The sequence below is a fragment of the Frankliniella occidentalis genome, unplaced genomic scaffold, assembly GCF_000697945.3.
Source record: "Frankliniella occidentalis isolate FOCC.00 unplaced genomic scaffold, Focc_3.1 Scaffold167, whole genome shotgun sequence".
Taxonomy (NCBI): domain Eukaryota; kingdom Metazoa; phylum Arthropoda; class Insecta; order Thysanoptera; family Thripidae; genus Frankliniella; species Frankliniella occidentalis.
In genome coordinates this window covers 377267-392028 of record NW_026267293.1, presented here as the reverse complement: position 1 = coordinate 392028, position 14762 = coordinate 377267, and the positions used below count along the sequence as shown (strand labels likewise).

At 42.8% G+C, this 14762-nt stretch overlaps 2 protein-coding genes across 2 annotated transcripts; one reads left to right on the top strand and one right to left on the bottom strand.

Moving 5' to 3' along the window:
* Window positions 1-1443: 1443 nt before the first annotated feature.
* Window positions 1444-6545, bottom strand: LOC113207436 (uncharacterized). Its single transcript, XM_052271597.1, has 9 exons — window positions 6465-6545; window positions 3423-6379; window positions 3200-3323; window positions 2973-3123; window positions 2739-2900; window positions 2394-2656; window positions 2209-2313; window positions 2000-2106; window positions 1444-1913 (listed from the first exon to the last, which is right to left on the bottom strand). The coding sequence occupies exon 2, from the start codon at window positions 6365-6367 to the stop codon at window positions 3428-3430; it is 2940 nt and encodes a 979-aa protein (XP_052127557.1). The 5' UTR covers window positions 6368-6379; window positions 6465-6545; the 3' UTR covers window positions 1444-1913; window positions 2000-2106; window positions 2209-2313; window positions 2394-2656; window positions 2739-2900; window positions 2973-3123; window positions 3200-3323; window positions 3423-3427.
* Window positions 6546-7564: 1019 nt separating this feature from the next.
* Window positions 7565-9666, top strand: LOC127750308 (uncharacterized). The gene is made up of 5 exons (XM_052271603.1): window positions 7565-7781; window positions 7871-8997; window positions 9072-9141; window positions 9241-9406; window positions 9486-9666. Exons 1-5 carry the CDS (start codon window positions 7565-7567, stop codon window positions 9664-9666), a joined length of 1761 nt encoding a protein of 586 aa, XP_052127563.1.
* Window positions 9667-14762: the final 5096 nt, after the last annotated feature.

Below are 14762 nucleotides of genomic sequence, written 5' to 3'. Positions count from 1 at the left end.
CGGCTGGGGGCGGCTGGGGGGCTCTCCATGACCCCCTCACTTTGCCACGCACAGACGGTAATCTTTGCCCGGGCCGCCTGGCCCCGGCCCACACGTCTAATAAAAAGAAATGGCCGAGTCGGACTGCGGGCTGCCGGGCCGGGACGCCTGCGGCGCGCGCGCCTCTCCCGAGGCCGACCCTTTCTTTTTCGGTCGGGATAAGGAGAGGAGCCCTGGTGGCGGCTGCCGAGAGACAAGTACTGCTTCTGCGTGGCGCCGCAAAGCGGGGCGTGCCCTGGCTGACCCGCGCAAGGGCATGGTTTCTTTTAAAAATGAGGTAAGAGATAAACATTAGTCGGCAGGCCCATTGTGGCCTTTCGAGTAAGGTTGGGGTGCCCAGCCCAGAGGTAATCGGGTGCAAATACTTTGTAAATGGTGCACCGGAAAAACAAAGGTGCTAAGTCCTACCTTTAAAAGGCACTATGGTTTCGTGCATTTACAAGGCACTAAAACTGCCAAAGGCGTGCAGTTTACGGTCACAGGCTTAGTAAAATTTATCATGTCGCTCGTCCCGACATCTCAAAGCGACGCTCGTGAAACCATAAGTATCGTTGTGAAACCACGTAATGCATTTTTGACGGTTTTTTAGGAACTACATATTTCAATAGAGTGAAAATTTCTCTAACGAATGGTTTCAAAAATCACCCAAAAATGTTGATATGTGGTTTCACCAGAGTCACGCAACGATTACTTGGTTTCACGAGCGTCGCGCAAAGGTACTTAGTTTCTCTAGTGGCGTTTCTCCGTGCGTGCTTTGGGTTAGGGACGAGCGATGTATACCAATAATCTTTACCACAATTCTCAGTAGGGAGGTGTTATACTCGTGATGAAGTAGTTTGCCCGAGCTTCAAAATAGCACGAGTTGCCTCCTCCAGTTTGGTCCACGGCAAGAAGCATTGTTGCACTGCTCTGCGCTCAGCCCTCGCGCTGCCGCGCCCCGCTGCTTTATTCATTCACACCGGGTGAATAATGCGTACGTACGTATCGTCCGCAAGAACGCACCAAAGAGAGGGTTTTTCGCCCTCCGTCGCGACTCTTTTCCTCTGAGAAGCACACTGTAACAGAATTCTTCGGAATTTTCCGAACAATGGACTGGAAAATTTGCAGCCCAAACAGTTTGGAAAAGCAGATGTTCCGACAAGTTTGGTCTTTTCCAAATAGTTTGGATATTTCCAAATAGTTTGGAAAATTATACAAGGCCACCAGGATTCCATAATTTGGAATTTTCATATTAGCGGAAAGCATACAATATTGCCAGTATTGCTGTTTATTCCCTCTTTCATTGCGCAATGTGCCAGCCAGCTGGATTTTCTTTGCATTCAATATGTTCTTTCAATTTACTGTTTTTTGTTTTACAGCAGGAACAATCGAAATAAAAAATAAAATTCTTAAATGCTTGTCTTTTATTAAACTCACAAAATATATTGAATACACCAAGGACACAAAAAGTCCTTCACCAGCATAGAAGATCTTCACGTTAGCAGAGGATTTGAGCCAGACCAGAACACTGAAACCATAAAAAAATAATGGAAGAGTAAATAAATACAAAATACAGGTAGATGATTTAGCAGCCAACATAAAATTGGGAAAGCATTGCCTGTTGATGTGGTGTCTCCTGGGTATCAGCCCCTGCAAGTCTGCCGTAGGCAGTACCGCCGTGCAGATATGTAGGGCGGGGCGGCCTACCCAGAAGTACACAGGCGGGCCCCTGTGAGGTAGGCAGTACCGGTATGCAGGCGTGTAGAACGGGATGGCCTACCCCGAGGTCCGCAGGGGCTCATTCCAGGAGTTGGATTCGAAGAAAGCAATCATCACCAAACAGGCACCAGTGGACAGCTACAAGTCGCCGGGAGTGAAGCGTAGATCGCTGGACACTGTACCAAACCAAAATAGGCTATTAAGAAAAAAGGGGAAATATTGTGTTTTCAAACTAATATAGATAGGAAATAAGAATACTCACGGCAGCAGCTTTAACATTGAAAAATGCAATTAGGTTGGTTGATAATTTTCCTGGATTGTAGGAGAGGTATCACAATTGTATGCATATGCCACATCGAAGATTGGTCACTGAAACAAGGGGAGATTATAGTAAAACAATGTGTAATGTATTGCCAATGGAGTTGGGCTTTAACAAAATAAATTTTGTACAACTTTCAGCCAATAATTTACCTTTAAGAAGATTTAGATTCCAATGGATTAATGCAGCAACACCAACTTGTTGAATTGAAAGGGAATCTGTTTGCATAGCGCACTCTCTATCACAAGTAAATATTACTGAAAGGGTAAAAAGATTTCTGCTTTATCACTAAAAAAATATATACATATGAGCAAAAAATGTACAAGAAATTACTTACAATAACTGGAATGTACAGTATTCAAGTTAAAATACATTTTCTTTGAAATATCTCTTTTGCCCCAGTTGTGCATCAATCACCAAGGCAAAGAGGGAACGAACGTGAAAATGTAAGTTTTATCAAGCAAGGAGCTACGAACTGGGGAAAACACAGCTGATGAAGAAAAATATAACTTACTCGTACATTATTTCTGAGCAAGGAATTGGATGTCTGAGGGTTTGTACCATTAGAATAAGCTTTTTCCTCAACTCTAAGATAAGTTTCTGGAACAATACAATGATACATACAATTTCGATTTACTGTTGTAGAGTTGCTGATAAGAAGTAATGCCTCAATTCTACTTACTTCATAACAGGAACCTGATAATGCATGGTAGAATTGTATAAAAGCTCCAGCTAGAGGGAGATTCCGTTGCCAATTTAGAAACGATAAATGAAATGTCATTAGCTCCTCAATTTTCCCCTCCATTTGCAATGTATGCTTTGTTCCATTCTCGAGCAAAGGCAACTGAAACAGAAAAGATGATATTAATTTTTGTTTTCTAATAACCATCCAAAGAAATGTGCATGAAAAACTCACTCATATTGCATCGAATGATTGATAAGCTTCTGGGTATGAAGCAAGGACAGAATGTTCTGACTGACAAAAAGATTTAATCATTTATAAAATTTACTTGCTTCTGTCCTACCGCTGAAACTGTGCACTACCGGCTCAAGCTAATTTCAAAAATCTGGCGCAGAGAATCAAAGAATGTAAAGACAAATGGATGGCACATATAAAAAAGGCTTTGAAATTTCTAGAAATACCTGTTTGTAGTGTTGCATAATTAGACAGCTATAAGTAAAATGCATATGAATCAAATTATTATCATTATTAGATTATTTTGGTTACTGGTTATACCATCCAAAAGTAAAGTTTGTCATTTCACACCTGAAAGAGTAATTTCAGTTTTAGAAATAGCTTTTAGAAAACACAAAATTTACTAGTATCAAGTATTATAAAATTAACTAAAATAAAAATTCCACTTACATTGGTTAGTCCCTCAAATCATGCTTGAGGGAAAAGCATAACTTTCCTTTAAAGTTATAAAGAGGAAGTGGGCATGGGTTTTCAAGTTCTTCAAACCTAATTACAGCGTACCCAGAATCCTCTGTAACATAGAAGATGCCATATTCTTCCCACCATTCAGTTTGCTTTCTCTCAACAACAACTTTACAAACATTTCCATCAAATATGATAATTTTCACTTTGCCAAGAATTATATCATAATTGGCTCCACTCAGAAAAAGAAATTCATCAGGCTTGTGAGAAATGTCATTTAGCACCATATTTTCAACAACTGTACTTTCTTCTGGAAGGTTTAAAGTTAGGAGAAAATCAGACAGTGCTTGATCATAACTTCCATTTTCAAGAGGAGAAGTCTTCGAAAACACAGGTTTATCAGGAAATAGATGCCCCATACTTTGGTACGCCATAAGCAGTTGGAACTTTTTGGCTAAAAGTTTATTCAAATTAATAAAATTTCTGCAAATTTGGCTTACTCGTTTAAAGAACTGGTGTCTATGTTCAAAAGCCATACTCCACATGTGAACCAAGGGGCCAAATTTCAGATAAAGATCATAATAATGAGAGAAAAAATGATGCTTTGGTTTGTACTTATTAGGCAGGATTTTTCTCCTTCTCATGTATTTTTCAATACGACGTTTCATGAGTTCCAATTGAGCAGCAGTTAATGATGGGGCACATATAAGTTCAACAGTCCTCTTAAGTAGCAGATATAGCTTCCATAGATCATCGTCAGTTCTTACCAAGTCACCTATTAATAAGGGCAAAAGTCGGAACAATGTCCAGTTCTGAACTGCGTGGCCTCCAAGCTTATCTTTTTCTTCATTAAATGGAGCAGGCTTATTTCTTGCGTCAGTTCCCTCATATTTAAATCCTCTAATACGCATATTCAGTAAATGGCTGGTAAACCAGTTCTTCTTAATCATACCTTTTATCATAGAGGTCAAATCTGTATCAACAACCCCAGTAATAAATAAGTCATGGCCTATACAAGGCGCAAGTCTTGGATCACATACATGAAAATTATCAAGTTGATTGAAAGGGGAATCTCTTTTCACACCCCTTTCATGATCATTTTCAGTCCTTAACTTATCTCTTAGGTCGCTCCGGAATGAGTCTGGTGTCCTCCAATTTCCAAGGGGAAACGTAGGTACATCTTGGTTGCAACCATTCTTGAAATCCGCTTTGGACAGGTCACAAAATCTACAATAGAAAAGTGCAGAGAATGATTCTACAAACCCTCCAAGGCAATTTTGACCGAGGTTGTCTCCTTGTATAAACTGCACCCTGACTGGAACATTTTCTCCCCTGTAAATTATTCCATCTCTCTCTAAATCCTTTAAATCTTTTATCAATCTTTCAAAACACTTCTGGAACCTTGACTCCGTTTCTTTTAAGGAATTCTCGTTCACCACAAGGACTAGACGCATAGCCCTAAGAAAAGCTCTCATAAAGGGGTCCAAATTTCCCAAAGTCATGTACATACCATGCGTTTTATGTTTGTTTTTTGCAGAGCCAAGGGGGCTTGCACAATTGTAGCCATCCATGTACAGCAGTAAATCGATCCTCTTCGGGGGAGTTTGACTTTCACGATACACAGATCCATCTGTGTAGTTTGAAATAACTGAACCATCAGAGGGTGGAACTTCAAATGATTTATCGACAACTTTCTGAACAGATGGATCTTCGAGCAGAAGATTAAGAGATTGCTTGACGTCAACATACTGGATGGTATCATCAGTGTTCTTAGGATCTCTTCTGAGGTTGATTTGAATGGGCTCCTGATACTTAAAATGCTTCTTGTAATATGAAAGGCGGAGATCCTTAGTGAGAAAACAAGCACCAGGGGCTTTTTTGTGATGAGAATTGTAGAGAGGGTCCATAGAAACAACACTTCTAACTATGTCTGAAATTACATCAGCTCCAAGTCCCACATTTGTAAGAGCCTGTGATAGTTTCTCTCTGAACTTGTCTTGCACAATCTCTGTAATGAAAGATAATTTAGAAGCAAGAGCATCAATAGTAGAAGAGGGAACAATATACTTTCCCTCTAGCATAACATAGAAGTGGCCTATGTACTGTTCAATTTGATCATAATGAAATCCACCACCATGTTCCGATTCAAAACTTGAGGTAGAGCTTGAATCGTCTGAGTCTTTGTCGACTGGATTATGAACAGAACCAAATTCATCGCGTTGTTCAGAATCATCAAATGTGTCCATATCCATATGCTGTAGTGGTTCAGTAGGAATATTCATTTCAGCTTCCATCAATGGCTGTTGTTGACAGCTTGTAAGGGCTGAAGTACTGTAGTCATCCCGCCAACCAGGATGACATCGAGACAGGTGAAGGGCAAAAGCTTGCACAGTGTAAAGAACAGTCCGGCATTTCCCTTCAGATCCCAAGAACAAAGGACAAAGTATGCCTTCACTATTTTCCACATTCAGATGTTTGTCCTTGATGTGGAGGCAGTAGTCTCTGTTAGATGCAACGTTAATTTCACAGAATTCGCACTTGAAGATCACTGTTCCACTTGTAACTTCATTCCTAGGCTGAGTGTGTTTTGAAAGATGAGCATTCAAACTTCTCAAACTGGAATAAGAAATTGGACAACCAAGAAATGGGCAAGAAAACTGGAAATTAAACACCGATTCATGAATTCTTTGGTGTTGAATATGCTGCTCAGCTGAAATAGCTTTGAAGTTGCATATGGCGCATGGGTTAAGTTGAATCGGTCCAGGATTCAACTCAATGTTCCCGATCAACAACAGCACAAATAGAAGTAGAAAAATATGCAGCGATGACAGCGCATAAGACATTGGCAAAGAAATTATTTGTACAATGCCAATAGATCCAGAACAATTAAAACCACCAATGCGCATCCTCCATGCCTCTACTGATACTCCCATTTTGGATTAAATCTGTAAACCAAAACAAAGTGTCATTTTCTCTTGTGATCATAGATTTGAAGCAATATTACAAAGCACAAATCACAACTATACATACCAATTGGGAGAAGCTCTAGGGAACAAAAGTTGGCTTAACGTACTTCTACAATACCATTTAGAACCAATAAAAACAAAACCTGAACAACAGAAACACGAAGTGATAGGTATAAGTTAAAAGTAACAATTTGTTGGTCTTGTAGAGCATCAATCATAAAAATAACGACTTAGTCTTCATACCTTGTAATATTTCACACTGTTCGAGTGCTAACACTTGGTCTTGACGTTGTCTTAGTCTCAGAGACAAAATTCAATGGTAATGGTCAGAAACACCAAGAAATAAAATACCTGTAACAATAGATAATCACAAATTAAATGTCAACATAGAAGCGCTGCGATTTCCATGAGAAAGTTACCTTTTATTTTGATGATGACCAAATAACGAGTAGAGAGGTTATGAAGTGTTGAAGGGTTCAAACTCCACAATGTCAGATCAGATTTTCTGCCTCTTTGACTCTTGCGATGAGAGACAAGAAATGAAATGAACTTGACGACAACTTCGCAACATAAATCAACGGCTGTGTACTGATATTTTCAATGTTACACAGAAGCTCTCGATCAAAACAACAACAGGGGAAGCCAAAGTAGTTGAACCTAGAACAGATAGAGAAAGAGCAAATGTTAGGAAAGAAATTAAATCGCGGGGACGACGATTAAATCCGTACACACAGTTTACGATTACGACGTAAATGACAAGAGCAAGACAAATATAAAGGCTCAACAAAACAAAGATAACTTCGAACAGGTGCGGTACAGTCGTTTTCAGGCCGTGACACGAGAGGGCGCGAGAGCGCTGGGATCATGCAGCACCAGAAACACAACAAATATTCAAATTTCAGGAAAAAACTGTTTTGATTTTAAAAAATACATTCAAAACATGAACTTAAACAATAAAGCCGAAGCCCATTTGTCTTTTAGCACGAATTCACTCGTAAACCGCTATGGTTAGTCATTCTGAGGGTTCCTTTCAAGTCGTTGGGTTGGCGACAATGATTGCCACGATATTCAAACTGGGCGCAGAGCAAGATCGGGCTGAACGTGCCAACGAACTCCACTCAGTTTCAACGGTTTCACCTGTGGTTCAAGTGCGAGGAAGAAAAAATGGATTTGAAAGAGCAAGTAAAAGCTAGCGTTTTAAGGTATCTACCAGATTTAGATGATACAGATGCCGAAAAAGTTGGTGCACACATCGTTTCGATGAAACTGCGCAAAATAGATCAGTTAAAGGACGTGAGAGTAGAAGATCTATCAGGAACAGGGCCGCTGTCTATCTTTGACGCACGAGCCCTCGTGCGAGCGTGGCAGCATGGAGAAACAGGTTATTTTCATTGTTTAACAATTTCAGCCTCTTGGTTAATCCATCACCTTAAGTTAATTTTATAAACTCATTCTGGCTTTGTTCTGCAGGTCAAAGTGAAAATAACACTGAATTTCAAGATAGAACTGAGAACCAGAGAGCCCAACGTCCAGGCGTGCAAGCATCGAGTCAGGAGGCTGGACCAAGCACATCCACACGCAGAAGTTCCACTACCCATCGAAATCACAGAGAGTGGGATTTTGATATTAATTGGTCAGATTTGTACAACATAAGCCCACAACTGAAAGATAGATTAAAGAAAGGGAAGAAACTCACCCCACGAATGAGAAGGGAAGTTATAAAAAGATTGGTCAGTCAAGTGAGAAACAAAGTGAAAGGTGTGAAAAGAGATATATGTGTTCAAGTCATGATGGACATGAAAGAAAAATATGCTGCAAGTTTTTCCAGTGAACTCGCAGGTGGCAAGATTGGAAAAAAGACAATGGTATTTAAAATGCAATCACACTTTGATGATGTTCGGAGAGCAAAAAGAAAAACCCCAACAGAAAATGAAGCACCTGCAATTAAGCCAGCTTACGGCTGCATGAAATGGAGATGTGCAAGTCCTCAGGGTGAAACTCAGGAGTCCCTAGAAGAAAAACAGGAGGCATTAAAACAACACTTCGAAACTGTGAGACCTGCGGCATGGGACTGGGACTTCATTCACAAGACAATGGAGATCACATATGGGGAACAGAGGAAAGTACTAAACAAGCAAGCAGAATCATTAGAAACAGCGAAGAAGCAGTTGCTCGCTGCTAACAGAAATAAGAAAGGGAAGAAAAATAACCCACCAGCCCAAGAACAGAATAATGAAAATATAGTAGTCCTTACCACTGAGGAAATCCGAAACAAGTGGCCTTTTCTGTTTCATCCCTCATGCATGGACAAACACTTCAAAGTCCTGACTCAGAAAGAACTCTTGGCTAGTTTCACTGCATACTTCACTCCACAAGAAGCAGGGAAGCCTTCACAGGGAGAAAATGTAATGAAGTTCCTGTTGAAAAAGGAGAAATCAAATACAGAAGAATACAACACATCTGCAAAAAAGTTAGCAAAAATGATGAGAAGGCAGAAAGATGTCCTTCCTCCCCACAATGCAGAGTTGGTAACTCTGTTACGACTCCTCGTCAGAAAGTTTCAAGAAGATGAAGAGGCATTGTTTATTAAAATTGATGTGAGTATCTTTGTATAAACTAAACTTAAAATAATCATAACAATTATAACATTGAAATGTTACTCATATTCCAGGAGACTGCTACAGAGGATGATATTCCTAAGCTAGATGAAATTCCAAAAACACCAAGGTTGTTCATCGCAGGTAATAAATTAGCATCTCTTTTAAAAACCTTATAATTGAAATGCTGTTACCCTAGAAAGATAAATTAATTTTTGACAATCTGGCTTGATTTAATTTCAGGATCAAAGATTCTTAAATACAGCAGAATTTATTTCACTGTGGATGGTGACGTTGCTGGTACAGCTGACACTCTACTTGAAGGGATTGCCCTTCTTTTTGGGGCCTACTTTGTGTTGAATTTAAATTATGATGCAAACGCACAAATCACCCTTGAATTCATACAAAGGTTAGTGTCGTCATTTCCTGAATGCACTTAATGGCACCAATTTGTCTGTGCTCTCTCAGTAGCAGCCCTTTTATTGCAGATGCATAGTTCTAATGAATCCCATCAGAGGAAATAAAAGGCCTCCAAAAGAAGCTGGTGGACAATTCAACCCCAGATCAATCCATCCAGCTCTCAAAAAATTTGATACCAAATTTGAAGATTTTCTGGTAGAAGAATATGGCACCCACTCATCTGCAACCAGTAGTGAAGAAATGTTATGACTTCTATTGTCAGTGCTTTTAAACTGACTTCCTATAGCTTTAAGCAAAAACTGCAAGTGATAAATTTTATTTTATTCTTAGAAAAATGTATGTCTACATGTTTGAATTCCTAAGTTTTACTTTTTCTTTTCAATGGAATACAAAGTGGCTAATTACTTTAAGAAATGAAATGTTACTTCTTTAGATATATCTTTATATTTTAAATTATTTGAGTCATGGTAAAATATCAATGGAGATATAGTTAATGAATTTTATTTTATTTGTTAGCGTATCATTTTTTATATTGTGATCCAACAAGCAGTACCAAAAATAGATAGTAACTTAAGAGATATATTTAGGATAAAACCTTAATATATTCTATCCAAATAAATGAAGAAATAACTATAACAAATCAGTTGCAAAGTAAGAAACATGTTTACCTTACCCTCAAAAAGGAAGCAAATAAATTTCACAAATAACAACCCGTGGCATCACAAAACCTATAACGTGAAATCCTAAGCAGTTGCTGTGCAGCCCCTGCGTGAAAGAAAAGGCAACGATTAATAACCTACCACAATAAGCACTAAAAAGCAATACAAGAGTACTGAATATTACCTTTTTACAATGCAGTGAGCAATCAACTCACACCTTGCAGCATTAGTCCAAGTGGTCCAAGCTCAGCGGGCATCTGCCATCTGGTACTCAGCTGATTTGCTAACAACAAAAGTTGCAGGCGCAAGGTCCATACACTGAAATCTTCAACACTAACAAAACCTAAAAAAGAAGAGGTTACTGTCAAATAAGAGTGATTTTTTATCTTTACAAAAGACATTGGACATGCCAACAAAGAGCAGGAAATGTCTTCTGCATATTCATGAACAATAAAAAATTGGCCACACAATTTGTGTGAGCAACCTATCTTTCTGTTAAACGAACTATTTGTGCAAAAATTCTTTGACTAGTGTCTGAAGGGGAATCTAAGATAATTCAAAACACATACAAAATTGCAAGAATGTTGACACGAATCTTACGAAAACATAACCTGCAGTGCTACTTGATCAGTTAGTGCAAACAGTCGAACCCCCTAGTCGATATATCGATGTATCGAGAGAACAGCTAAGATGTTTTGTTTTTTGAATCTGAATCTGAATCTAGCTAAACTTATTTAAGTGTGTTGTAGTTATAGGTAACTTACCGTTTCAAGTATGGCCGCCTTTTCAAATGTAAACTTTTATTTCGAAGCCGAAATCTTCTTATCTGTTATTAAGTGTGAATTCCTACGAACGAGCAGAAGTAGATCGGAGAAGACCTACCCTTCAGGAATTACGTTTCTACTAGAGAATCTATGGATGGCACCTCAGGGATTTTCATCACATAGCCTAACCATGGTAAAAATTATTGTCTGCTAACGCTGACAAGCACTTCCAAATCTACTTTCAACAATAATGACAGGTTTTAATAGTTACTGCTTAGGCTAGGAAATAGATTAGCCTTTGAATGATGCCAGAGTAATTTGAGTAATGACACCCTGTACAGTGACTTGGAATATTCCAACATTTCTGATAACCGTGGAATCAGCCTATGACAAAACAGTTTTAATGCAAACAATATTTTTCAGTGTGTTCATACAGATTGAAGTTTTTCATTTAACTTTTTAACTGCATATCTTTTATTAACATTCACGAGCTTTATGTATTGTAATTTATATTTGCTGGCATCGTACAATTTGCTCAAGAGTTGAGAGGGGACAAAACATAGTATTAATAAGAGCATTGTTTTCACAAGGTGTTTGGTATTTCCCGACATTGATTGGTAAATTCCAAACAGATTGGAACGAGTCTATTCCGACATATGTCTGGACAAATCCAGCCACTGTTCGGATACATGAGTGTCCGAACTATTTGGACAGATTTTCATCGGAAAATTCCGACATTCATTTACAGTGTTGCCTGCAGTGCATGCGTGTAAAGCGGGTTGGCCTACCCCGTGTCTCGCAGGCGCCGAGCTCCCGTAATTTGCCGAAAGAAACTGAGAAAAAAAACTGACGCAGGCTACTTTCTCTGGATGAGATAGACCCTTATTGGGTGAAAATTCCACCCGACAGTTAACTTCAGAATTATGGTGCGTACTTAAGCATTTTATACAATTTCGCAATATTTTGTAGAGAAAGTGTTATTGTTTTGTGCCCCCACAGAATTTACTCCAGGCGGGCGAGTGACGTCACGAGCCTACGCCAGAGAGAGAGAGAGAGAGAGAGAGAGAGAGAGAGAGAGAGAGAGAGAGAGAGAGAGAGAGAGGGGTGGGGGGGGGGGGGGGGATGAGGGCTTTAAGGACGATTAACGCACTCCACCTGGGCGGGCGGCGCACGCGGCGCGATGTGCAAACTGCCGCCCGCCCCGCCGCGCCGCCGCGCGATGCGCGCGCAAAATATTCATGGCGGCGGCGGCGAGTTAATAACGAACTATCGCCATAAAAGGAAGAGCAGCTCATTCATGGGAGCGGAGCAGCGCCGCACCGCCCGCCGCCATGGAGCCGTGGTGGGCGTGAGGGCGCGGCCCGGGCACGGGAGGGGCGAGGGACAGTACTAAACGTGCTCGATGGGCGTGCATGGTGGCTCATGCGGGTAGAGACAAGAAAGAATATTGCGACGGTGATTTTTTTTTTTCGGCCTGAACCGCAGCCAGCTGTCTGATTCGGGACGAGATTTCAGTTTGTTTTTAAAATGTGTTGTTTCGAAAATAGTTTTGAACGAAACCTTGGCCTATCATTTTCGTTTAGGGTTGGAATCGTTTTGCCACATTATATGCCATATTTCACGTAAGATACCGACCACTTTCAACTATACTTCACGCCTATTTTTGGCAACACTTTTGATCTCCGCCAGTCGACCCGCAGCGGGCGGACCTTGACCCTCCGCATGCGTGCGGTGCAGATGGAGGTCCTAGGTCCTCGGCCGCCCTAAATACCGACCGCAGCGCAGCGCGGCGCCAAGCACGCGGCCGCCTGAGTTATTTTACTGCAGTTTAAAACTCGCCGCGACAGAAGATCGTTTTTCACTTTTTTTCTCTCCCCCTTTTATATCGAAACATGGTTTGTCGGAAATTGCGGGGCCAGCAGCAAAGCAACGTCCGCTGCCAAAGTGGAGCGAGGAGAGAGGATGAAGGAGGGGGTTGTGGGGATGGAGGGGGCTGTGGCAGAGGAGAGGGCACCACCACCGCGCCGGCCAACAGAGCGATATGGAATGCGTGGGTCGGACAGAGGCTCGGCGGCGGTGAGGCCTCGCTGGCCGCTGCCACCGCCGCCACTGCAACCGCTACCGCTGGGTCGCAGTTTTGCTGCGCCCTGAACGTCCTCGCAGTGAATCGCACACCCACTGCATATTTGAGCCAGGGACCGCGCGCGACCCGCTCTTCTTCTCCTCGCCCTCGCTACAGCCCCTCACCCCTTCACCTCCCGCCCGGAGCAGCTCACACTACTAGGCTGCCTAGGCCAGCTAATTGGGAAGGGGTTCGGGAGGGGGGTGCTTTACTCTTACCTTCCCCCCTCCACCTCCTCTCCGACTGGCCCACCAGACAACCGCCGTGGTAGTCATAAGATTGCATGGGGAAGAGGAGAACACCTATAGGTGAGGATCACTTGGGCTTGCGACCACGCGTGCCGCTCGCGGGCGCCAGTCGTCTCCAGCAGCCGCCTCATGACGTGAAAGCAGACCGAAGTGGAAATCCAAATTCAGCCAGGTCCGACGGGCGGGTCAGTGGGAATGGGGGAGGGGGGGGGGTGTACGCCTCTCTCTTTGATGGCACTTTATTCATTCATTCCCTCGACATGGCCTCGAGGCCGGGCCGACTTAGCGATAGTCCCGGTAGGAGTCGGCCCCGGGGCGGCGGGGGCGGCGTGGGCGGCGCCGCGGGGGCGGGGGCGGACAACCGAGGCGGCGGTGGACGACGACGACGAGCCATGAATAATTCGGCGCAGATATTCGATCGCACCGAAATATAAAAGGGGTTTTCGCTTTTCCTCGGGGGGGGGGGGGGGGGGGGGGGGTAGTGGGGGAGGTGACCGGGCGAGCTTCAGGGTGGCCTTATTATCTTGCACGTTATCCAGGCGGGGGCAGGCGTGGCAAGCTGGGGCCCCTTTGCGCGAGAACCCCGCCAACGCCCCGTCCCACCTCTCCCCGCTACGCCCTACCACACCCCGCCACACCCCGCCACGCCTCGCGGAGCAGCGGGGGCCTTTAGGGCGTCTTTTGTTGACTAATACTCCTTTTAGAGGCTAGGCTCTCCCCACGCAGGAGTCTCGGGGCCGCCCGGCCCGGCCGGCTGGACGCGCGATAGCAAAGGCTTTGCCTTTCTCGGGACGAGCCGCCCGGGTGGTGGAGGTCACGCGGCCATACACACTACACAGGGGTGGGGTGCATACGGCTCGAAATCCGGGCCTGAGAACACCCTTCTCAGAACCACTTCGAATAAATGTGCACTGGAAGACGGTTCCAAACTTCATAAAATAGTGTACACCATTATAACTAACCGTATACTACTGACATATATTCCTTCTTATAACGCTCCTTACCGATACCTTGATTCGGCCCACGAACTGGTCGTTTCGGCTTTTTTGCCTCACCTGCTGCACTTTTGATGCATTTGTTTTCAAGAGTGCAGTGTTCCTTTAAAGGAATTTACAGCGCGAATCCATCAGCAGCCAATTATTTCGGAGCCAGAGAAACGCCCCCCCCCCCCGCCCCCGACCTTCCTCACGCTTTTCTTCCCTAAGATGGTGCCTACCTGTCAGGCGGTTTGTGAGCTTGCGTGCAGGTAGAACTTGGTAGTTTAGCTTCGGAACGGCGAATGGTGGACACAGCCAAAGGCAGTCACCTCAAAAAATGTGGAAATTTTACTATTTTTTGCAAGCATTTCTGCTGCGTATTTAAGATGGGCAAACAAAGAAGAAGAGCAGCAGAGCGTTAAAAATGATGGTCGTATGTAAAGCAGGGCAACATATTTGCGTGCAGTTCATAAGAAAAATGAATTAGCCGTGTTAAGCCGTATAAGTCAGCGGCACGAGCATTGCCGCGTCGAAACCAGTGAGGGTGAGAGAGAGAAGTGTGTGTGGGGGGGGGG

Bases quoted from the DNA above. Each gene is read 5' to 3' on its own strand.
- LOC113207436 (XM_052271597.1), bottom strand. From the start codon at position 6,367: ATGGGAGTATCAGTAGAGGCATGGAGGATGCGCATTGGTGGTTTTAAT.
- LOC127750308 (XM_052271603.1), top strand. From the start codon at position 7,565: ATGGATTTGAAAGAGCAAGTAAAAGCTAGCGTTTTAAGGTATCTACCA. The intron at 7,782-7,870 runs GTTATTTTCATT...TTTGTTCTGCAG, and splicing joins GTGGCAGCATGGAGAAACAG to GTCAAAGTGAAAATAACACT. The intron at 9,142-9,240 runs GTAATAAATTAG...ATTTAATTTCAG, and splicing joins ACCAAGGTTGTTCATCGCAG to GATCAAAGATTCTTAAATAC.